At 40.0% G+C, this 25,568-nt stretch overlaps 1 protein-coding gene across 3 annotated transcripts; it reads left to right on the top strand.

The window, feature by feature from the left end:
• ttc39a (tetratricopeptide repeat domain 39A) lies at positions 1-25,359 on the top strand. 3 transcript variants are annotated; one of them, XM_089001286.1, is made up of 21 exons: positions 1-148; positions 1,631-1,681; positions 1,772-1,822; positions 2,535-2,588; positions 12,417-12,521; positions 15,096-15,227; positions 16,558-16,598; positions 16,892-16,959; positions 17,045-17,109; positions 17,201-17,300; positions 17,470-17,535; positions 18,103-18,211; positions 18,302-18,369; positions 18,458-18,517; positions 19,303-19,464; positions 19,660-19,751; positions 20,162-20,282; positions 20,713-20,824; positions 20,901-21,015; positions 21,822-21,938; positions 23,263-25,359. In XM_089001286.1, exons 1-21 carry the CDS (start codon positions 102-104, stop codon positions 23,375-23,377), a joined length of 1,851 nt encoding a protein of 616 aa, XP_088857412.1. In that variant the 5' UTR covers positions 1-101; the 3' UTR covers positions 23,378-25,359. The 3 variants fall into 3 exon arrangements, with proteins under 3 accessions (XP_088857412.1, XP_088857411.1, XP_088857413.1); XM_089001285.1 differs by having other exon boundaries at positions 20,713-20,853; positions 20,927-21,015; XM_089001287.1 differs by lacking the exons at positions 1-148; positions 1,631-1,681 and adding an exon at positions 5,657-5,772 and having other exon boundaries at positions 20,713-20,853; positions 20,927-21,015.
• Positions 25,360-25,568: the final 209 nt, after the last annotated feature.

The following is a 25,568-nucleotide window of genomic DNA, read 5'->3' as shown; positions in this document are numbered from 1 at the left end:
ACTTCTGGCCGGCACCTTTCTTCCCTTTCTACCTCAACTCCGTTGGAGCTTCCCGCCCGAGTGTCACCTCCCGTCAAGAAGCTGCCCGTGCCCGCTGTGGAATGAGTTTTCTCAAGTGGAGACGGAGTGTAAAGGAAAATGACAGCAAGTGAGTCCGCCTAGAGTGAGGGTTTGGGGGGGTACCAACGCCGCTCTTGAAAATGCATATTGCTTATTTCATGCGTGTTAATTGTATAAATGTTATGCTATGGTGGTTTAAAGACTTCCCTAAACTTGTAGAGTGTGCTGCTTATGCCGACAGCTTGTTCGGCGACATTGCACCACTTGATGTGGTCAAGCAGGCTTGTTAGCCACCCTGTCATTCATCGTATAATTTGACATAACCACGACCATCACAGTATGTCTCTCGTTTATTTTTGTTTATTTGTTGCCGAGGGTTGAATACTTCCACGTTGATATGTCAATGTATTAGTGGCTTGCGTTCAGGAAGTAAACGTGTCACTCAAGAACAAATTCATATCTCACCTTACTCAGCAGACAAAACATTAGACTTACCAGTCGAAAATGAACCCCTTCGAGGTGGTAAAAGTACCCGAATGTAGTGACTGGTGAAAGTTTAAGAACATATTTAACTCTCGTACTTGCAGTAAAAAGTGGAACATGCATGTTATAAACGAATTCATATTATTTTTTAATTTCAATAACTTAACAATGAAACAAACAAACAAAAAACAACCACCACTGGCAATGTGAGGATCAGAGATTTGTGCTGTACAAAAAGGAATATGTTTGGAAAAAAGATCATGATGTTGGAACAGCAACCATTATCAGTTCTATTTACTTACCCCTCATAAAAAAACAATCAAACAAAGAAACTAACTAGCAAACAAAATAACTCAACAAATAAATAAAAAACACATACACAAACACACAAATAAATAAATGAATACATATTTTTATTTATAGGTCACATCAATCATGGAAAAATGTTTTGCTGTGATCTGATTGAAAGTGGTCGATATTTTGCTTTTCAACACAAAATTCCTGATCGACTGTATTTTCATCATTTGCACAATCTATCAATTATGCCATTGATCGGAAGTAAGACATTACAGCAAACAACTGTGTTACCATTTTCTATATGTGAGCCCAAAAGTGATTACAGTCTATTTTTAGCCATGTCACTTGTCGTTTTAGCAGTGAGCCTTTGCCTGGGAGGTGGAAGTCTCAAACAAAAATACATCTCTCTCTTAAAAGGGCAGAGCAGTGCAGAACAAATAAGGCAAACTACAATATTATCAATAGTTAAACTTGACAGTTTGAAATATTGTCATGCCTTTTAAGTCCGTTTTTCATCTGTAGTCCGAACCAACAGTCACACTCACATTTGATATTCCAGGAAGTATGAAATTTTTTTATTTGAATAAAATCCACACTCAATAAAACCCACAATGGCCAAGCCACTTACTGTTGAGTAGCCTTCCTTTTAATCTGATAAAAACCTCCATTTGTGTCAAGCCTTAAAATGGCTTTTGGTGTCAGTCTGGCCTGAATGAGACATTCATTCGGCTGCTATTTTCTCATAATCGCAAGATCTATCAGATAAAGTTGACCTTTAATCTCTTCACAGGAATGTCACGAAGACACAAAGTGTCCCTGATGACCCAGAGTCCCCAAGCAGGTACCTTCCATCCAATGACTTTACAGCTTGACATTTTTGCGGGAGAGAGAGAGAAAATGGACATGGTTATTCTTCTGTGTTTTGCAATAGTCTTTCAGTCATAAACTCTCCAGCATTGGATCCGATCATCAATGACTTCAAGTGAGTGAATTTAATGATATCAAGTTAATTCAAGTAGTTTCATGTACCTATCTGACCAGCTAGGTCACTTTGTTTCGTGAGTACTAAAATCAAGCCAAAAGTACTTTAACTTATGTTCTTGTAATGGACAATGTGCCCTGGTCAAATATGTGAAATTCTACCAAAAAAACTGCAGGAAAAGTTTATTTGTCATCGCCAGAGCAACAGTGCACCACCAGCAACATTTCGGAAATATGCTTTTGCAATGCATGACAGGGGTTTTAAAGTTACTGGATGTTCTAATTCAACCAGAATGAGCAGCTTTAAATTCGGTATGATGCAGTGATATGTGCACTGTGCCATTCCAATGACAACTGTGGATGATCGGGGCCAGCCAGGTGACTCTACGCTGTGCTACTGTTAGCGTCACTGCTAACGTTACAGTCTAGTGTAGATTCCGGTCATCTTTTTGTGGGTTGAAAATGAATTCACAACCGAGGCTTTTTTTTTTTTACCACGGGGACTCATCCATTTTTGCCCCACTCTGACTTCAGTCAACAAGTTTCTCAAAGCTCACAAACATTTATTTCAGTCGAAGCTTTAGATTCCTCCTGCTAACCGTGTTCCCCTCAACCCCAACCCCCACTTGTATTCTTCAAGCAATTGTTTGCTGCTGAGATGGATTTCATCCCTGCAGATGATCTTCTTCCTCTGCTGTTGTTCATTCTTTTAGATTGCAGTTACAAGACACCACAGATGTCCCCCAACAAGAAAATCCTTCCAATGGGTAAGCCCAAACCGAGGATTTAACTGTTGCCATGGTGACACTTTCACAATAACCTGACTGAATTACATTGACTTGTGACACATTGATGTCATTGTTTACTTTTGAAGTATCTCCTCCTTTGTTTTTCTTTGTATAGTGTAACCTCAAGTTACACTACAAATTCTTTTTTAACCCTTTTAGGGACAGCGTTCATGTCAGTGGACAGCTTAACATCTTATCAGGTTAAAGACCTGATAATTATATCGGACATTCATGACCAAAATAAGAAAAGTGGTTAAGATTGAATGACTCTCTGTGTCTTATGTGTTGTATCATTTTGTTAAGATGACTTCAAGAGGGACTGGTTAGCACGCACACTCCACAGTGCAGAGGTTGTGAGTTCAAGATTCGGTCCAGCCTCCCTGTGTGGAGTTTGTATGTTCTCCCCAGGAACTGCGTGGGTTTTCTTTCTGGTTACCTCCCACATTCCAAAAACATGCATGGTAGGCAGATTGATAACTCGAAATTGTCTCTAGGTGTGAGAGTGACTGGCTGTTTGTCTCTGTGTGCCCTACGATTGGCTGGCAACCAGTTCAGGGTGCCCCCACGGTACAGAAAATGAAAATCACGTTACCGTCACAATTTTTTGTGGGGGTGTTGTAATCTCTCACGACCATAATATTAATAGACACAATATTAATGAATGTGTCGTATTTCAAATAAATGAATTCATACATCATAGATAAGACATTCTGAAGCACTGTATCTGAAATGGTTTATTTTAGTTGAAACATGTTGTTATTGGATAGCTTTTCTTGGCATGCAGCGACACTTAGAGTGAGGGAAAAACACAAGGTTGAACATGGAGAGTCAATCTGGTGACTAGTGGTTGTTTTAGTAATTTTGCTCAGACTGAACACGTTCACAGTTCACAGCTGTAGACGAGCCATTGCACTCACGTGATCCAACTTTTCCCCCTCAGTCACTCCAGCTATTGAAATCTGGCTCTGTGCTTTACCTTGTCTCGGGCCACTTGCTTGTAACATTGAAAATATGCCACCAGCAAAGCTCCATTTTACATTTGATCAAGCCACCAAATGAGACTACATTTCCTATGACTCTTCAAAAGCAGAAAGTTTTTCTTGTTCTGGCAACCAACTCTTTAGATGTGAAAAGAAGTGTGAAGACTTGTTTTTCTATTCTCCTTGCAATTGACTGGCAACAAGCCCGGCCGGAATCAGGCTATGCTCACGTGCAAAAACTAAGAGAATATATGCAGGAGATAATGGACGGATTTATATGTTGTCATTTTTTTACAAGCTGAGAAGTGAAGAGTTCTGATTGGGCAGTGGATGTTGGGAGTTCCCTGTGACGTCCTTTTTAACAAGTAACAACAAGTATTACCTGTAAAAGCACTTTGAAGGTGTATCAAAAGGCCAAATGATTCTTGACGACCAAATTGTCATGATTGAGGGCCCTTCCCCAATTTGGCCTCAAACATTCAGTGCAAGACTCAGAATTGCTTAAATTAAAAGTCCACATTCTCAAGGCGAACAGTTGATTTTAACTCATTCACTGCCATTTACAAATGTATTTGGGAATTGAAAATTGACACCATTCCCGAATGTGTGCGGGTTTTGTTTTTTCATGTTTGGGTGCCGATGAAGCGCTGGCCATGACCTCTGGCAATGTTTTTTTTTCTTTTCCACAGCAGGGCAGCGTTTCCCTTTTTCCATGCACTTTGTTCCAGCTTCAGCTATTGTTAAAGCGCTATATAAACCAATATGTATGTATTACATTGTAGTTTTGACAGCCGCCCTCATTTCAAGCTCATGTATTTCCAGATCCATATAATTAAAGAATTAACTCTTTTATTCTGATAAAAGAAGATAGTCTAAGGCAGTGGTTCTTAAACCACTAGGGGTTTGGTGAGGTCCCTCAGTCTAGTCTGCAGTTAGTGGGCACAGTCATTGAAAGAAGGGTTCGTGAATGAGCATATGAAACTGGTGGGGTTCAGAATCAGAATCAGAAAACCTTTATTCGTCCCACAATGGGGAAATTTGCAGTCCACAGCAGCAATTTGAAAGGGAAAAAAGTTTGATGCCTCTAACAAGATTAAGAACCACTGGTCGAAGGTTTATAATGCTTATGTTTATGTAGTCCTAAAACTCAACACAGTGAACCCTCGTTTATCGCGAATGATACATTCCAAAAATAGCCCGCAATAGGTGAAATCCGCAAAGTACAATGTAGTATATATTTTTTTTTTTTTGCAATGCAAAACTGTACAAACTGCAGAATGAAACAAAAAAATAAAACCTCTTTTTTAATAGTTTAAAGAACGGTGTTTTAAAACAATATTTTGCTGCTGAGCCTATTCGTCTTGACTCTGCTGCGCTGTAGTGTCTTTTTCTACTGAAGGAGTAGAACATTGTTATCGGTAGTTGTTGGCACTCTTAACTATTGGCACAGTTAAAGTAGAAATATTCATCTATAAAATTCAGTAATTTTCTGAGCATCTTATCCTCACAAATGTCACAGTGCATGCTGAAGCCTATCCCAGTTATCTTCCGGGAACTGGTTGCCACACAATTTCAGAGCACGCACAAACAAACAACCATTTGCACTCACAGTCACACCTGGGGACAAATTAGGGTGTTCCGTTAACCTGCCATGCATGTTTTTGGAATGTGGGAGGAAACCAGAGTACCCAGAGAAAACCCACACAGGCATGAGGAAAACATGCAAACTCCACACGGGAAGGTCAGAACCAATTGAACCCAGCACCTCTGCACTGTGAGGCCAACGCGCTAACCAATTAACCACCGGGCCACCCTGAGTTGAATTATGGCCCTTTACAATGCGTGAAATGATTCAGGAATGTTCCCACTAATTGAGTTGTGTGCACGGGCATACTGGACCGCAGATAGGACGGATAGCATCTGGTGTCCCCTTGTGTGATGCGTGATAGTCATCCCAGTCTTATTATAAACTTGCCAAGTACTTCCTCCTCCTCCCATCTTTCATCCCGTGCCTCCTCCTCCTCCTCCTCCTCAACCTCTTTCCGCTCCCTTTCTCTCCCTCTCCAGCTGCCCTGCTGCTGATTCTCTTTGCGAAAGAAACACCATCCTTTTAATCTACGGAGCTCATCCGCATTAGTTTCTTCAGGCACGAAAATGTCAGGAGAACGTCCTCTGTCGAACGGGTAAGAGACGTCACTTGTGCAACATGGCCCGTCTGTTACTTTGCTTTTTTCCTTTCCCATTATTGCACGGTGAATACATGTGTCGTAGCTCAGGCATGTGGACAAACTTGCTGCGATTGTTTTTTTCAAGCCTCCTTGTGTCGCAGCGCTGACAGCTCGTAGTGACAGCAGTTACAACACTGAGGCAGGGTCGATAATGGAATGCCATTAACTCGCCGAGTGCCGACGAATTACGCAAAGGTGTGAATCTGAATCGTTGCTGCTCTCCCTTCGTGATTTTATGTTTGAATGCGCTTGCTTCAATGATAATCAGGAAATCTGGCCACGATATCAAGCGTGAGAGCTGAAAAAACAAAAAAAATGGCCTTACAGTATTATCTGCAGTGTTCATTGTCCTTGTTGCACTTTTTCACAATGCAGTCAGAGGATGATGTGTTTTTTCAGATATTGATACTAACTGTTTTTGTACCAATTGAGTTGGTTATTCCAATGTTGTAAAAAAATGATTCATTCCTTGCTTTGTCGCCATTACAGAAAATGTAACGGCTTTGGGGTCAACATTAGGTTAAATTAATTTTCGAGTTCAAGAGAAAATAAATAATTTTTTAGCAGAAGTTGACTTCTAAAATGCCCTAATCGCCCCAAACCCAGGAAAAAATAGAATACAAATTACCTCACATACAACCATATTCAGTACGTCTGTCTCAGTCGTACACGAGTGGTCCATCGATGAGAAGCTTTCTTCAAGCGTCATCTGTACTTTTTTTAACCATATTCAGTAAATATAAACTCCTCGTTCTATGGGAACAATGACGAATAAGAGTACTGGAGGTTATAGTTGGGGATCCGCTCAGCCTCTGTTTTGTGCCCTTAAATTACATACTGGATCTTATCATATGGACCATAATGCTGCTTTGCAGCACAGCGTAGTACTACGCGGAAAGCACACAATTCTAAATTTTGATTTGCCTGTACGCTGCAAAAAGAAAAAACAATGAAAGCGAAAACGACAACTTAACTCGTTCTCGTTCTGGTATATATATAGTGCTTTAACAACAGCTGAAGCTAGAACAAAGCACTAACATGGAAAAGGGGGAAATGCTGCCACCTTGTAGGAAGGAGAAAACATTGCCAGAAGCCATGGGAAGCTCTTTATCGGCACTCAAACAAGATAAAACATAACCTGAACGAATGCGGGAATATTGCTCTACGTCATATTTTCAATTTCCAAATACATTTGTGAATGAATTAAAATGTGATTGGATTTCAGTGTCATGTAAAGCGAACTCGTTTGTTCCTAACTCAGTCATCACCATCATAGTTATCCAGGCAAAGTTTTAAGTCACATTTTTTTGCATTCCTAGGGTGTCATCCAAGACAGCAAATACCAGATGTTAATATCTCAATAATAAAACTGTCAAATGGTACTGTAAAACGATTCAACCTTGCCTGACATTCAGCAACAAGGAAGACTTCGGACTTCACGTTTACCGATTGCATGTGATGTTGACAAAAGCACACTATAAGTGAAGTGGTGTGTAAAAGTGAAGAAAATGAGGCATCACACCCAGAAAAACTGAGTTTTAAACAAATTTCCTCTGTTTATATGGCATGACTCCATCTTGTGACTGGCCCAGTGATCAGCTCCGAAATTGAATTGCTGAATAACCGATATGTTGCGACCTGCAAAATGACCAACACGGGAGTTTTGCCCGCTTGGGGAAAAACTAAAACTTTCAAGCGAGCAGAACATAATGAGACTCACATTATGGACAAGTCAGAATTAGGTGAACTGGGAGTGACCTGCAAATGAAAGGCAGTTTTCTTAATTATGTTATTACAGAGGCTGTGTCTCATTTGAAAAACAAATACACTGTTTTGTTTTTATCGCTGCAGTGAAAGCAGAAAGAAAACAATGTTAAAAAAGTCTGATTACTCCTTCAGTAAAAAAATTCACATACTCTTTTTGAGATCATATGATGATGGAGTGCGACCCGGTAGTCAAGTGGTTAGCACTCCGGCTTCACAGTGCAGAGGTCGCCGGTTCGTGTCCTGGTCCGACCTCCCTGTGTGGAGTTTGCATATTCTCCCCGGGCACGTGTGGGTTTTCTCCGGGTCCTCCGGTTTCCTCCCACATTCCAAAAACATGCATGAAGTCCTTGTTTTTTTCTACGTGGCATTTGATGAGTACAAAATATTATTTGGCCCACACCAATTAAATAAATACATAAATAGGCAGGCAGGCAGGCAGACAGACAGACAGACAGACAGACAGACAGACAGACAGATAAATAGGGCCGCCCAGTAGTCAAGTGATTAGCATGCTGGTTTCACAGTGCTGAGGTCGTGAGGTAGTTGGGTTTTCTCCGGGTCCTCCGGTTTCCTCCCACATTCCAAAAACATGCATGCAAGTCCTTGTTTTTTTTCTACATGGCATTTGATGAGTACAAAATATTATTTGGCCCACACCCAATAAATAAATACATAAATAGGCAGGCAGGCAGGCAGACAGACACACAGACAGACAGACAGATAAATAGGGCCGCCCAGTAGTCAAGTGGTTAGCATGCTGGTTTCACAGTGCTGAGGTCGTGAGGTAGTTGGGTTTTCTCCGGGTCCTCCGGTTTCTTCCCACATTCCAAAAACATGCATGGCAGGCAGATTGAACACTCTAAAGCAGCGGTCAGGAACCTTTTTGACTAAGAGAGCCAGAGGAGTAAAATACTTAGAAATGTTTTTCGACTGTTTCATCGATGTTATTGTTTCTTGCAAATTAGAATTGCGAATTCTCCGGTGCTTTCAAGCTGAAGCGTACTCGTCATTTTTTTTTTTACTCGTTGGGCTCATTTAAAGGGCCATTTACCTGTTTCAACATGACGACCAGTATCATCCAATCAAAATTGCGCTTTCCGCCAACCTAGGTCAGTGTCATCCAATCAAAATTGTGCTTTCCGCCAACTGCAGCCCCAACAGGAAATGAATGGCGAAAAAAGTGAGAATATGTATTTAGTTTTATCGGCGAGCCATATGCAATCATCAAAGGAGCCATGTATGGCTCGCGAGCCATAGGTTCCCGACTTCTGCTCGAAAGTGTCCCCAGGTGTGGTTTGAGTGCGGATGGTTGTTTGTCTCGGTGTGCCCTGCGATTGGCTGGCAACCAGTTCAGGATGTCCCCCAACTAGTATCCGAAGACGGCTGGGATTGGCTGCCGCACCCCCCGCCGCGACCCCAATGAGGAATAGGCGGTACGGATAATGGATTGGTGGATTAATGAATGAATGAATAAAGGAACGAACGAACAAACAAATAAATAAATAAACAGCCAAAGAGCCGAATAGATAGATAAATAAATAAATACATTGAAAGAATGAATGAATGAACAAACGAATAAATGGAATAAACAAATAAATGAATTAATTAATGAATCACAACATTGAGAAGAATAAAAGTCAGCGAATCACAAGATTACATGGGTAAATCTGAAAATCAAGTTCTGAATAAATATTTCTGATTCAAATATTGTAATGTTTCAAGCCAAAAATAATTCAAAACAAAAAAAGCCCAAAATTCCACTCAAAAGCCCCAAAACATGCTTGTATTTATTCTTGGTAGATTTATTCTTGCTCGTTCATAGTAGTAACGTAAAGAACGTTTAGTTATTATTATTTATCATTGTCTCAAGACATTTACTTTCCTCTCCTAATATCGTGACTTATTCTCAGAACATTCCACATTTTCCTGTCTTGCCACTTCTTGTAAAATGACATCTTTTCCATTCTTAAATTCTGACTGGATTTTCCAAACTCTCGAGCTTTTCTTGTAATTTCTACTGTTCACAAACATTGGCCACTTTTTTGGTCTGAAATGCATGTGGGTGAGCACCTGACTCTTATGCTTACCGCACATATAAACTTATGAAGGGACCCTCGTGCCATTGTCACAAAAAAGGACCCCTCATTTGTTGTATTTTATTCCTTCCTTCAATTCAGACAGTCCAACCTGCTGCTGGTCATATGGTGAGCCTAGTGGTCACCCGCATGTCATTAGCCAATGCTGCCCAGTGTATGCGCTCCTGTGTGTGAGTGTGTATGTGTGTGTGTGGGGGGGGGGGGGCATCCGCGTGTGTATGTGTGCGTGTGACAGTTTCTTTGTGTTGCTTTAATAGGTTGGAATGTCAAGTGAATGCTGCATCTTCGTTATCGCTATGACACAGATTAGTAGTTTGTCCTGGTTGTGCTCTTCTATTCTTCTCTAATGGTCCGAGTTGTCAAACCTTAAGTTAGCCGTGACTGAGTCTTTTCTCGTTTGCTTGAATTGAAAACAATTTGCCAAAGTCATGTGATCCGTATGATGGAATGGAGGGTGGGCGCTATGTGGCGTATGATAGTTGGGACGTGCAAATCTGTTGTTTGTGGCTCAAGACCACAAAATCAACTCAACAATTGAATGGATCGGCGACAAAGTTTCAGAAAGCGACCAGTCAACAGAATAAGTCAGTTTGATAACAACTGACAACACATTGACATGCTTCAGTGTGCTTCACTTTGGTGATAAGTTCACGCTGCATGCAGAAATGGAGAAATAAAAGTCCCATTTCAAGTCGATCATGAGCCTTGCGATTGGAATCCGGCAAAGGGGGCACGAAGGAGGAAGGGGGGAGCATGAAGTGGCTCCCGCTATGCTCTTCACGTGAAAGTCATGTGCATCCACTGATATCATAACTAGGGAGTTTCTTTGCTCTAAAAAATATAAGTACTTATATACGTATTACCTAAAGCAGCTCATGAATAATTCATTTATACTAACATTGAACCTATATTTATTGCTGGCATTTTTTTGTAAAAACACAGGGTACCCAATCTGTAATGTCTCAACATTTCTCTAATTTTTACAAAAGCCACAGATACTCGCTATACAGCAAGTACAAAATATAATTATGGAAATAATAAGACAATAAAAATCTCGATACATTAAGTTCAAAAGGCAGATCTAATTAGAGCCTTTACATTGTCTTCTGCAGAGTTTTGATTTGATCATGTCAGATTTAATAATGATGGAAATTAATCTTCACTTTCCATTAAAAAAATATGTTAGCACTTGTACTCCCATCGATACTAATTCAAATCCAGTAAATTTACTGTTTGTCACAAACATAAATTTAAATCTGGGCTTCTACTTTTTTTCCTAAATAAAATAGAAATCAGTTTTTGGCATGGTTCTAAACTTAAAATATTAGAATATATAGGCCAAACCTAAATCAAGCCATACACATTAGAGAATATTCATTTTGGTGGTTTAAATTTCCACCCTAAAAACGTTGCTTTTCACAACTTTTCCAATCTGTGAATATCATTTTGAATCTGCACAATTAATTTCTCCTAATTTGCTTTAAACCCATTATTGCTGACATTCTTCATGAAACATCCACATCTTAAAGGACAACTGATGTCTCCGGACAAGTTGTGTCCATAATTTGTAAAATTGCTTCAAATGACTTCTACTGAGCGTATTTTACAAAGATTCCACCGCATATAGCTATATTTTACATTTTGGGACTCGCGCTGAATATTCCGGAAGTGTTGTTTTTGAGTTGGTGACGAGTCCGTACGTGACGTCACTGAAGGAACGCCCCAATGCCTCAAAATGACACGGAAGGACTTCTTTAATCGATTGCAAATATGGATGCTTTCCTCTTCAGAATTATTTGAATCATATTCATAATTGGATGTGTAACAAGAAAGCATATTCTCCGAATCTGAAGCCATTGTTTTGATTCTCCAGCAATGCAAGACGTCTTGGCGTGACGTCACGAACTGGGGGCGGGACTTTCTGAAAATGCCCAATTCGCAGCTCAATTTTTTGCAGATTTTGGACACTTTAAGTCATTTTTATTGGTGTTTTGCATTTGAATAAGAATATCATACTGCTTGTTTTGGGTATTTTAGATGCTATAAAACGTTTTTCTGATGTCAGTTAGGAAACAAAAAAGTGATGTCGGTTGTCCTTGAAATATATCTGTGTTGGAAATGTAAACAAGTGCCCCAGTAACAGATTCAACAGTGTGCATTACCATGCTATGAAACCGCTCCAAAATGACATTTGTTGTTTTGTGTGGCTCCATCTGAAGAGCTGAAGACAGGTTACAATGATTTCCAATCGCTCTGATATCTGTTTGCCTGGAGCTGAGCTGCACTATATTTGTTTACAGAGTGCAAGTGTGTGGCTCAAGAGACAGAGGTACTTCTTTTCCTTTTGCTCAAACTGTAACGTGTGTGGGATCGCCTGTCATTGCCCCATCCTATTATATAGTTACCCCTTCAATGAAAAGGTTTCTTCAGCCGTCATCTGTAATTCTTTGAAGGTGTCGGACGTTTAAGAAGCGAAACGTCCGACACCTTCAAAGAAGTACAGATGACGGCTGAAGAAACCTTATCATCGACCACTCCTGTACGACTGAGAGCTTACAAAGACGTATAGTTACCCCTTATTTTGATTGTTAGCATTTTGCTAGCTAGAGCAGAAGTCAGCGCTCCAACAAATGATGTGGAGGGAAAAAGGAAAGATGAGTTTTTATTTGTGAATTTACAGGGACTACTTGGTTAATCATCACATCCTGTGTTTGCCCACATCCTGTGTTCATCTAGATGCTCGACCTCGGACCTGTCGAAGGCTCTGGAGGACTGCATGGCCTCCCTGGATCTCTTCCTCCACAATGACTTTGAGGAGGCGCAGGCCCGCCTCAGACCCAGGTAGGAGCATCCACTGCAGCACAGTTGGACAGCAACAGCAGCTTTCAGCACACGTGACAAGCCACACGCTCAATAGCACATGTTCATCACTGAGGAAGCAGACTTCCTTTATTTGTCCCCTCTGGAAATTCAATTAATTGTCCATGCTACGCGCACAGTGGTCAGAAATAAATGCACAAACAGAGTTCCTCTTAGTGCAGATGTCACAAATAAAATAATAACTCAACTAATACAGGGAATACAATGGAATAGTTACAATACAATACAATACAAGACAAGACAATATATATTGATTTATATAGTGCTTTAACAACAGCTGAAGCTGTAACAAAGCGCTTAATGTGGACATCTTAGGGACACTTGCTGACACTTGCTGTTCCAATTCAGATTTTTTAAAGCCACCCCCCCCTCCAAAAAACAAAACAAAAAAAACAAAACAAAAAAAGGTCAATCTATGCCCATCATAATATATTTTAACTATACAGTCCGTGTATGAATGATTCACTCATAGAATGCCTGCAAATGTTGAATTTCTTTTGAATGCCATTTTCACTACATTATCATTATTTTATCATTTATTTTAGATCCTCTGTTCTGCCCTTCAAATGTTCCTAATTATTATTTGTTGGGCATTGAAGACATAATGTTGCCATTCATTGACATAGAGATGACATGTATTACGTGCTGCTTGGTGCTGTATCTGCGAACACCTGTTGTCATCCAGAACTGGTAACAAACACCATGTCATCAAGTTACTAGACTGTTCTCTCCATCAAAACCCTCATGAGTGTCTCACCTTTATGTTGCTCCCATGCGCTATTTTTTTTCGACATATTAGCACTGGTTGGGCTTAAGAACATTTTTCTGTCATGACTGAACTAACATATTGTCAGAGATGTTCGCATTTGAATAAAAATATCATACTGTGTGTTTTGGGTATTTCAGATGCTATAAAACGTTTTTCTGATATCAGTTAAGAAACAAAAAAGTGACGTCGGTTGTCCTTTAATTCTATCTTCTCAATGCATCACGGCAGCAGTAAGGATGCATTGTGGAGTTTGTAATACCTTGAAAGGAATCTGAGCCCTATTATGTACTATCGTGACACAATGTGTGCTGATGACATCGTCACTTTTTGCATTGTCTACGTTACAGTCAGTGAGGGACTCCGATGAGGGACAAAGCAGCTACGCAGCTTGAATTTCCATACAGGATTTCGGCCTGCTACTTTGTGTTGTTTGTTGTGACAATATAGTTCTTCAAATCGCTTGCTTAGCCTTTAATCGACCATTTAATTGTGCTTAAGAAGTTCAGTTGCAAGTGGCCGCACACCTATATTATTACCGAGATGAGCAGAGCTGTGCAACTTGTACAATGCTATTGCAGTTACTATGCAAGGCCGACACAATCGCAGGATCTCATGTGAGGCGTCACTCAGTCTTAAAAACCTTTGAAGCATTGCTGTGACATATTTGGAATTCTCCTTCTTTCTCATCAGCAAAGCAACTCTTCCCACAGCTCCGTCCTAAAATCTTTCTTGTCAACCGCTTAGTTCTTCTGCCTGCTATGAGTGTGACATTAGTGCTTCCTGGTCAGGCAACGTTTTTGAGAAGAAAGTTTAGCTCAGTAATAGTTATCTCAGACTCCCTTTTATTTGACCCTTTCAGGCACAAATCTTTATTGGTCTTTAGGATTTAAAAAATATTAGCAGTGGATTTTAATTTAGTGACTTGTCTGGAGGACGCCTGATGCTGTCAAAAACATGTCGATGCGGATTTTGTGAAGGAGCGGCAGTGAGAACAACAGTGTACAAATTTCTGTAGCTCAATAGGTGTGTTTGTCAGCAATGTATTTTGTGTCTCCCTAGCCTAACATTGTCTTGAGGTTGCTTTTTCACTCCCACTTTTTTTGGATTGAATTCTTTTCTCTTTAATCATCGTTTGGTAATAGTTTCCGACTGGAACAACAAGTAGAATTACGATGACGTCAAGCACTATTTGGCTTGTGTGGGATTTTTTTTTTTCACGGGTGTGACGTGACAAACCAGCAGCCATGGGCATTAATTACATGTATTTTTTTAACTCTTTTTTCACTCACATCACACTTTAACTCATTCACTGCCAGATATGTGCAAAAATATGTCCACCCAGTACCAGGGTTTTTTCATTTTCACTCAAATTTCAAGGCCTACAGAATATTGAGTTTTCAATGCAGCGTCAGAAAGCTTAGATACTCTTCTTTCATTATAAAAAAAGAGTTAATTCCTAAGTTATATGGGTCTGGAGTAATATGAGATGCAAGTGGGAGCGGCTGTACAAATGGCAAATGCTGCCCCCTCGTGGGAGGGAAAAACATTGCCAGAGCTCTGACAAGCACTTTTTATCGTCATTCCCCCGCAAGAAAAACCAAAACCCAAACAAATTCGGGAATGGCGCTCCGCGTCATATTTTAAATTCCCAAATAAATTAGGGAATGGCAGTGATTGAGTTAATATTCACTTAATCCTCTTCCATCTCAAACAATATGCGCTGTGTTCCCCTTGGCTGGTCACTTAACTTCATTTTACTTTCACAGAATCAAAGACAGCATGTATCATGCCCTGACCTACGCCACCTTCCTCGAAATGCAGGCCATGATGACCTTTGAACCCCAACATATACTGGAAGCAGGAAACACCATGAAAGAGGCCCAGGCTATTTGCCAGCGGTGAGACATACTTACCTTTACATGATGAACGCTGAAAAACTACAAAGAGTCCTTTGGCAACACACAATTCCTACTTATTTCAAACCGATAAACACTTTAAGGCAAAAATTAGTGCATCCAAAAGATAGGCTGCCAAATGAAAAACAAAGTAATGTAGTTTATTCAATACATTGTAAGAATGATAATTGTAAAGAGCAGTACATTGGGGAAACTAAACCAATTCTCAAAAAAAAGACTTTATCAACATCGCAGTGATAATACCAGTGGGCCTAGCTAGCAACCACTCATTTGACGACAATGAGGTTAAAATCTTAGCGAAAGAACAGATGGTTTGAAAGCGGAGTAAAAGAAGCGATTTTCATAAAACAACTAAATCCTTCATTAAACCGGTTTGGTGGGGTGATGTTCAATTCGGATCGTTCATACAATAGCCTGCTTAGGCAAATTTTAATGCTGATGAGGGGATACCGTAGGGAGTGGGGCAATCAGGCCAGTCGTTCGTCAGGAATGTAGGAACAATCGGTGAGGCCGCAGGGTGTGGTCCTCTGCGCCCCCCAACCTGAGAGTAGGGACCTATCATAGCAGTGTCCGGCGCCGCTATGTCTGGACATTAGGGATATATATATAGGGCCGATACTACCAGTAAGACTTTAATTCGCTGAAGAAGCATCTTGGATAAGAAGCGAAACGTCCGACACCTTCAAAAAAAGGACAGATGACGGCTGAAGAAACATTTTCATCGTCTTATTGTGTTTCAAGCTATGAAAAATCAGGCAGGCAACTTTATGGCCGGGCAGGAAACTTTTCAGAGTTGTCTGCCCTGGTGTCCAGTAACTTTTTGTCATTTCAGACACTGTCATTGGCCAATTAATCCCTAAAGGATACTATATTTAATTTTTCAGCATCCCAAACAAATTCCAAATTCCAGTTAAACTGAATTTTTATTACAAATAACAAGCGACCTTTTGTGGCATTATTGGAGATTTTTGGAGACTTGACTCATTCCAGAGCACGAGATTTTCAGTCATACTTTGTGTGTATAGAATACATCCCTACTGTATTTGAAATAGGAAATCTTACCGTAGCACCATCTGCTAATTGTATGTGGCAATGCTGACACAATTTCGACATAAATTATAGAGAATCTCACAATTGACTGACACAGTGAAAGACATTGTTCAGAAAAAAGCCGCACCCGTCACACATCAAACTCACCGCCCATTAGAGGTGTAATAAAAGAAGCTGATTTCATACAGTAATAAGAAAGCAAATATAGACAGATGTGCAGGGACAGAAAACTTATCACTGTATTTTTTTCTTCCCTCATCAGGCACCGCAAGAAGTCAAGTTTATCTAAAGGCTTCACAGAAGGTGAGTGAGTGAGTGAGTGAGTGAGTGAGTGAGTGAGTGAGTGAGTGAGTGAGTGAGTGAGTGAGTGAGTGAGAGAGAGTGAGGGAGGGAGGAAGACAGAGAGATGGGGGGTGGAGCAAGACATGCAGAGTGACTGAGAGAGTGTGTGTGCGTGTGTATGTGTGTGTGCGTGCGTATGTGTGCGTGTGTGAGAGAGAGAGAGAGAGGGGGGGGGTACAGCAGTGGGAGAGAACAGAACAATATAGAGAGTTTTGTAATCACTGAACAGAGCAAAAATCACACTTTGGCCACAGATGAGATTCATGCCGAAGTCTGCTATGCTGAATGCCTCCTGCAGAGGGCAGCGCTCACTTTCCTCCAGGTCAGTCAAGAGGCCTCTACTTGTTTGGAATCACGAATGGGAATACAGTACTGTATATTGTCATCCTTTAACCGCGTCTCCCCAGGATGAAAATATGATCAGTTTCATCAAAGGCGGAATCAAAGTGAGGAATAGCTATCAGACGTACAAGTGAGTGTCTGAATCTTCCTGGTCACCATGTCAAAATGTCAAGTTCTTTGCTAATTTCCTTCCATGTCTCACATTAACCACATTACCGCAGAGAGCTCCACAAACTGCTGGAGTCCACTGCGTACAGCCATGGCAGCAATCATGGTCATGTTGAGGGAGGAGTCAAGTTGGGAGTTGGAGCCTTTAATTTGGTGAGAGGGTCTTTGCAGTGAAAATTACATCCATCCATTTTCCGTACCGCTTATTCCTCATTATGGTCGCGGGGTGTCTTTGCAGTGAAAATTGTCAATTGTATTGTATACCTACTGGCACAGCATCAATCAGAGACCTTTGGTTCCTTTGCTTCTCTTCCTCCTGCAGATGATTTCCATGTTGCCCACACGAATGCTGAAGCTGCTGGAGTTTGTGGGTTTCTCGGGTAACAAGGTGGGTTTTACCCCTCTGTGCGTTTCAAAAGATTTCAGAAAATGCTCTGAGTTTTGAAGCATACGACTTTAAAACCAAGCTAGCATGAAATGGCACGTGAAAGTGAAAGCGGCTAAAGCAGTTGGTGTTCAGTGTTATGAATATTCGATATATTTAGATTTCATTTTAGATTTGACAAAAAGTTAGTTGTCCCCATTATTCCCAAGAAATACAGATCTCTGATATTGTGAATTTTTGATTGAGTAGAATGTCAAAATTCAACTAGCGCTATCCCAGAAGGGAAAAAGATTGTCAGGGAAATGAATTATTACAATGGCCAATATTTTTAATGAATATCCATCACATAACTGTCATGTCCGCCCTTGGAATACCAGAGGCCATGTTGATTCAACCTCAACTAATTTCTTCTTGATATAGTATCTTATACTTTTTTTACTCCGTTTTGTATGGTGTCCTCTAATTGTTGTATCTGACTATAATCAACAACGGTGCTCTGATGTACAGACACTTGTATATTGTCCATATAGCAACCAATTGTGATTGACGTTTTGGTGTAATTGTGTGCAGGAATTTGGTCTCCGGCAGCTTCAGGATGGCTGTGCAGAAAGCACATTCCGATCATTCTTATGTAACATGTTGCTGCTTTGTTATCACACCTTCATGAGCTTTATACTAGGCAAGTAAACACACACAAATACATGCAGATACACCAGACACAGTTTTTTAAAACATATTTTGGGCATTGCATACTTTGTGTGGCGTGCAGGCACTGGAGAAGGAGATGTAGAAGATGCCGAAAAACTGCTGCAGCCATATCTCAAGAAATACCCGAAGGTGTGCGAACTGTTTGTGCTTTTACAGTCTTGATGTGTTTTCTCGCGTGTTTCACTAAGCTAACAGATGTGGGTTGTTTTTCTCGTAGGGATCAATCTTCTTGTTCTTCGCTGGCCGAATCGAGGAGATAAAAGGCAACTTGGATGCTGTAAGTGCTCTGGAAATTATTTGACATTGACCGACTTGTGACTTTGATCTTTTCATTGTTCATATTGTAATGAACAATCAGACTGTTTGACGTCACAATAACTTGGGTGGTTAGGATCACATGTACTTATGTCATAATTGGTTCCCTTTAGTGATTACAAAAAATAAGAAGCAAAACACCCACACAGAACTTATTCTTTAGATCAGGAATGTGCAAACCTTTGTGCTCAGGGGCATTTTTTTAATTAATTATTTGTTTTCTTCTTTCTCTAAGAAAAAAAATGCCATTTTTTTTTCTTCCTTGACAAACATTGGCTTCATTAAAAAAATAAAATACAGGTACATGAAAATACTACAAAAAGACATGTCCGTAAGTCATACCCTGCTCTCAATTATTGCAAATATTACAAGAATCTTGGTCATGTAAACTCTTGATGGAGTGGAACAATTCACCTGAACCATACATCATCATCACTTGCCTTCACAGCTCATTGAGCTAATTTTAGCCAATTTTATGATGGTTTGAAATATGTTTTTTAATGCTTGAAGATTATGTTTTTATACGTTTATGGTTGAACACCAAATTGTGCCACATTTTAGTAAGCTGACTTCAGAGGTTCCACTACTACTGCCTTTGAGTAATACTTGTCACTTACAAACGAGATAGTTGCTAAGAGAAACGATGACTACTTTGTGATTTTAAAATGACGATAATCCAAGCAGATAGTACAACGTTCAATAAGGCAAACAAAACACAATGACATGTCATGTGTGGGTCCCTCTCAGGCTATCAAACGGTTTGAGGAGTGCTGCGAGGCTCAGCAGCAATGGAAGCAATTCCATCACATGTGCTACTGGGAGCTGATGTGGTGCTTCACATATCAACGGCACTGGAAGATGGCCTACTTCTACGCCGACCTGCTCAGCAAGGAGAACTCTTGGTCTAAGGTGGAGTGTTGTCATGTGCAGACACAATATAGTCTTGCCGACTTTGAACAGGAAATCGCAAATAACTACGATGTCACCATTGCTGAAAAAGCAAGCCCCAGGACCCATATATTTTTCTTTCTGTTTCCTTTTTCACTCTGTAAAAGTGAGGTTTATGTGAGATCGCGGCAGTAATCGTTCTTTTTCCTCCCTCAGGCAACCTATGCGTATATGAAAGCAGCCTACCTCAGCATGCTAACGGAGGATGATTGTCTAACCTTTGGGGAGACGGCGCTCACTCTGTTCAGGTTGTCAAACGAGTTTTTACAATTCTCTCATACCAATTGCAAAAGGTATCATTAATTATAGTGACGATAAAACAGGGATTGGGTTAACTGTGTTTCGTCGAGACGGGATCTTGGAATAAAACACGTGATTTCAACTTCAAATTGGAAAATGTTGTTTTAAGTGTTATCAGGTTGAATAATTAATTCATTTTATGTCGACATAGAATTGTAATAGAATGCACTTTTCAAGTCACGAAAAAATTGTAGTTGTGAGAGAAAAAAAAAACACTTTTATTTTTGGATGGTTATGTTTTTAAATTTGGGGGGGTTGTGATTATTTTTCAAAATCGTTCCTCCCCTTATTAATTCACATATCTAATTAATCATATCAAAGAGGAGTTTTATGAATACATGTGCAATATATATTGCAGGCAAGTGCAAGGGCTGAAGCAGAAAATTGCTGGCAAGTCTTTACCCACGGAGAAGTTTGCCATCAGGAAAGCTCGTCGCTACCTCACAGAAAACCCCATTCCTCTTCCTGTCCCCCCATTGGTCAGTGCTGCTTCTACACATGCGGCATGCAAATAGACTTAATTTGACTCATGAACAAACCAATCTAATGCTTTTAAATTGTGCCAATTGTGTCTCTACTCCCATTTAACTTAAGTTTGAATATAATGAGTTGAATCTGAACACAGCTACATCCTCAGTTCATTAGTGTGTGTGCACTGGTATAACAACATTATAAGTTATTTTTAGTTCCCCCCTTGAAAAGACGAGTTTTCCATTACTCGACACAGTATTTCGGTTTTCATGGTGAATAAGTGATTTGATCTAATGAAATGTGATAGTGAATTTAAGTTCCTCAACATGTACAAGTCCAAGATATAAAAAGTCATGTAGGAGGTCAGGACGCAGGTTAAACACTTGCAGCATTGAGAGTGATGACCAAAAATTGTGATTTGCCACACTTCTTGCCCAGGAGATGATGTACGTATGGAACGGCTACACGATTATCGGCAAGCACAAAGGGCTGACTGAAAACATGCTGAAGACATTGGACGAGGCACAGGCGAAACTTGAAAGCATGCAAAGTACGAAGAATCATCACTCGGATGACAAGGTGATAAATTTCCCTTTTGCGTTTTGTAATCAAATTGGTCTGTCAAGGGTCCGAGTTCTCATTTGATGATCAGTGTCTGCTGAGCTTGCTGAAAGGACTGTGTCTCAAGCACCTGGGACATCACGATGAGGCCGAACACTACTTTACTCTTGTCCTCTGCAAGTAAGTATCATCCAGACACAGTGGCGGGCCTTGCATGTCACTCCTAGGCCTTCAGTAGTGCTATGTCTGAATCAGTCATTTGCTAGTATGGTGTGATATTACTACACGTCCACTAGAGGATGCCGTTGGCCAGGAAATAACTTGTGACTTGAAGAAACTTAAGAAATACTGTCATTAAACTGTTAGAATTTTTACAATGAACATGTGGATTCATGATAACATTCCAATATTATTTGCTATTTTTGCTAGCTACGGAGCTGTCCAACCTTAATGATCTATTATTGAAAAGTCCCTGTTGAAAATGACTTTAACAGTACTGTATATCTACAACCAAATCATTTCTTCTTCTCTTTCAGCCATTGTGGGTTGACAAAACCACTATTAAATCAACGTAACAATATATTTGCTTATGCAGCCCGCGACCAGTATGCTCTTATCACTAGCAGCTAGTGATACTATGATTGACAAGTGACTAGCCAATTATAGTTTGCAAAAATTCTCGTTTCTAGCGCCTTCCAGCAGACCTGTAATTCACGCTGCTTACCCGCACAAAAAAAACCAAAACGTTCTTATCCCGACTGTAAAGTGTCCTTGAGAGTTTTGAAAGGCCCTTAGAAATAAAATGAATTATTATTATTATTATTCAGATATTTATCGGCCAGCAGAGAAGCCCTTGCAGGCCCTGGCGGCCCACCACTGTCCAGATACGAACACATGCATCACATGCATCACTAATATACTAGTGAGTATTGAAATGACTATGACTGTTATTGATAAAATCTATTTCAAACCCATCTCTTCTGCAGTGAGGCCCAGATCAAGTATGACCACTACCTAGTTCCCAATGCATTGTTAGAACACAGCTTGTTATGTCTGGAACAAGGCCGGAATGATGAAGCTGTAAAACTACTAGAAGCAGCAAAGTAAGTGACGGTGAATTCTAATACCTTTCTGTAAATCTGTGCTTCAATGGCTCAAGCCATTGAAGACCCCCGTTTTTGATTTGTGATTGTCCTGACCTACGACGTTTCATGGTTGTGACCTAGGGTTGAACTGTTGTTCTCATACAACCTTCCATGCAATATTAACCACTGGTCTTAAAACTGTTAATGTTCATCAAAGTATAAAAATATGTTAATCTCAGTGTAGAAAATGTTACAAAAAAATAGATAGCCTATTCACCACAAGGATGACATTTGTGTACATAACTCACTTTAGATAGAGTATGAGTCAAAAAGTAATGAGCCTTTTTTAATTTATGCAATTTACAATTGATATTTTTTCATACATTTCAACATTGTGTATTTGAATTACTCAGATTAACTGTTAAAAATCAAAAAAATTGTGTTGTCATATCCATCTCTGTCATCATTGGATGTCCATCGCAAGCACAGAGCTATGGTTAATTTCTTTACTTTGCAACAGGAGCAACAAATAAACATTTTCGAAAGATCGGAACCCAGGTCTCATTTCCTGTCAAATGGTTGAGAAAAGTTTTTGTCACATTTGTGACACTCAATAAGCCCTCAGCAAGCTTTGAAATGGGCTTGCGTTTGGGTGTCTGTAAATTGTCTTTGAAAATACCTGGCACAAACCTTTGCTAAATTGAGCTCCTTCACAACATTTACAGTACATTCATAATAATGTGAATATTATCAAAATGTTCAGCAATGCCATCGTTCGTGATTCAATGATCTTTGACCATTTGTAAGCACTTTGACGTTCATCTTGTTTTCTCATTTCTTCACCCCGAGCAGTGTTTCCAGAATTAAGCGCTCAAGATGGCTTTCCACTTCTTTACCAAGGGGTCGCTTAAACTTTGATATTCTTAACCCTTAATCAAGCATATCCTCTTTTTGACAGCATTGTCTCGGATTTAATCCCCCCCAAAGCTGTTTTGCAATTTTTTTAAAATGTTGATTGGTGGCTCCCCGACCCAACAAGGAATTCAAACGCAGGTCTTTGCTTCTGCTGGGGCATCCAATGACATTATTTCCAAAATGGCTGACAGAAAGTTGATCAATGCATTTTTTGACAGTTCATTTTCAAACGGGTATTTAAACTACATATTTATTTATTTTGAACCTATATATTTTTCATATGTATTTAGTCAGGCCATACCCTTGTCTAAAGTGTTTTGTTGCAAGCTTGTGGTAGCTAAAGGCAATTTAAAAGATTTTTGAGTGGCATCATTTGGGCATAAATGTTCCTCATTGTGAATTCCTAACGCAACTTTTTTTTGTCTAGGCAAAATTACAAAAACTACTCTATGGAATCTCGGACTCATTTCCGTATTCAAGCCGCCCTCCAGAAAGCCAAGGGCGCCAGGGCAAATGGCGTCAATTTGCCCTCGAGCCCATAAAAGCGAGGATGCCGCACAAGAGCTGAGATCCGGCGTCTGCATTCTCCCTCAGTGCACCACTCGGCTTAGGCTAGCCTCGTTGCAGGGTTGGAAGGGTTTTCCTTCAGGATGGTTTTGGGGAAGCAATGGCCGATATTTTATTTTTGTTTTGCATGTTTGTCTCCTTTATTAGCAACTGCCGCTGATGGCGTGCCCATGTGGCACTGATGGCGCACATCAAGAGTGAGAAACATGCACTGGCTGACCTTCACTTCCTCAATCAAGTGGAAGCTGGGGCAAGTCTGGGCATGTGCCTCAAATAATGAAACACTAAAGAACCTAAGCTTTTTCTGGGAGGGGGTGGTCATGGTTGTAGTATCAGAAATGGTTACTAGTACTTCTAAAAAATGATGAGCAATGCACTGTTGAGGTGGTGGTCTTAGTGGAAGAAAAAAATATGCAAATAAATCATATATTTGCATATATATTTCATATATATTATATATGTATACAGGTGCATCTTTATGAAACTATTCTGTACTTGGGTTAAAAAAGTGAAACATTCTCATCATATGGATCCACTACACAGTGAAATACTCCAGGATTTTTTTTCAAGCTCATTTCTTGAGGGGCGCCTCAGCAAATTTAGCGAGGAAAGAAAAAGCATGTGTAACTATGTTAAGTGAGTCTAAATAATGAATTTCACTGGTAAGTTGACCCGCAAAAATGAACGACAGCAGTCTGCATGTTTACATTTTTGGGGATGCACCCATAGTGCGTGACCAAATATAGCACGAGGACATCAATTTAATATAGTTAAGGGGTCAACTCCAAGCCTGAGCAAGACAATGCATGGGTTATGTGCTGACAGGTAAGTTGCCATTTAGCTGCCCTTTCCCTGATCTTCCATGTTGGATGATCATTCATCTCATCCGTATTTTCTTGAGAATCCACAGTATATGCTATATACTGTAAATAACACCTTTTGCCCCAAAAGGACAGAAGACTGAGTGTCTTTTAGAAAGGCAGCCCCCTACTTTTCTCTTGCCCCCCATCCCCTGCTCGCTGGCACCCCCACATCAGTGGGACAGACTCCAGCAGTACTTGAGCTCGAACAAACAAGCCATTCACTCGGTGCAGTGAGGGGGCCGCGTGTTTGTCCCCCTGTTGGATCTCTTCAGAAGAAATGACAAGCACGACAGTGTGAACCGCAACCTGCAATGCTTGCTGACAACCCCCCCACTGAGGGGATGTAGAACATCGTGTTTAGTGCGCCTGTCAACCTGAAAGGATATATGAACAAATACAGTACATTACCGGGAAAGGAGAGAAATCATGTTCAGATGATTGAATGACTTGATGGTCAGTGACCCAGCAACTGATGGTTGAACCCAGAGAAACTCAAGATGGTGTTTCAAGTTAGAACTGCTCATTTTATTCATGTTAATAGGAAGGTCTGGTGTTCATGATGGTGAGGAGGAGTCATAGTGTTGTTTTTTTGTTTCTTGTGTGTTAATATTCCAGTAACAACTTGTGTTTTATTTTCAAATATTATCTTAATTGCATTTCCCATTTAGCTTCCACTTGGACATTTAAACATGAAAGTTTGTGGCATTGTGATATTTGCATTGGGCAAATTAGAATGGGGAAGACAACCACTAAGCACAGACATTCCTGTATATACAGAATGTTCGTTTGTAATTAAAAATGGAAATAATAGAACAATCTTATTTAAACAGAGAAGCCGATTGAGTTGTCTTCTATGCCAATGGATTTCAACATTTGTGGGACCAGAAGCGCCTTATCTTGCAGCAGAGACATTTTAAGCACCCTTTCAGTAGACAAAAGCCAATTAACATACCGTAACTAGTGTGTGTACTCTGAAACAAGCTAAAAATTGACTAATTTGGTGTAACACTATAGTAGTGGTTTTATTATTTTACAATTGTCATGTTTTTAGGAGAAAGTTTCAGTTTTATAACAATAAAGTCGTAAATGTTCAAGATAAAGTTGTAATCTTTATAAGAACAACGATTTTGTCAATGTAAAAAAAGCCATCTCCTATTTAGCCTAATGTTAATAGTGGCATATTTTTCGAAAACAAAGCCATAATATCGTGCAAATAACATGGGGGCTTAATTCAATTATTCTATTTTTTGTTTGCAAAAGTCCGATTTTTGTCAGAAATTATTCTTGGTAGTCCAATGGAGAT

Source organism: Hippocampus bargibanti, linkage group LG07, assembly GCF_051943395.1.
Source record: "Hippocampus bargibanti isolate YZ-2025 linkage group LG07, ASM5194339v1, whole genome shotgun sequence".
NCBI classification, from domain to species: Eukaryota; Metazoa; Chordata; class Actinopteri; order Syngnathiformes; family Syngnathidae; genus Hippocampus; species Hippocampus bargibanti.
Note: the sequence above shows the minus strand (reverse complement) of the source record. Positions and strands in the feature narration are given on the sequence as shown.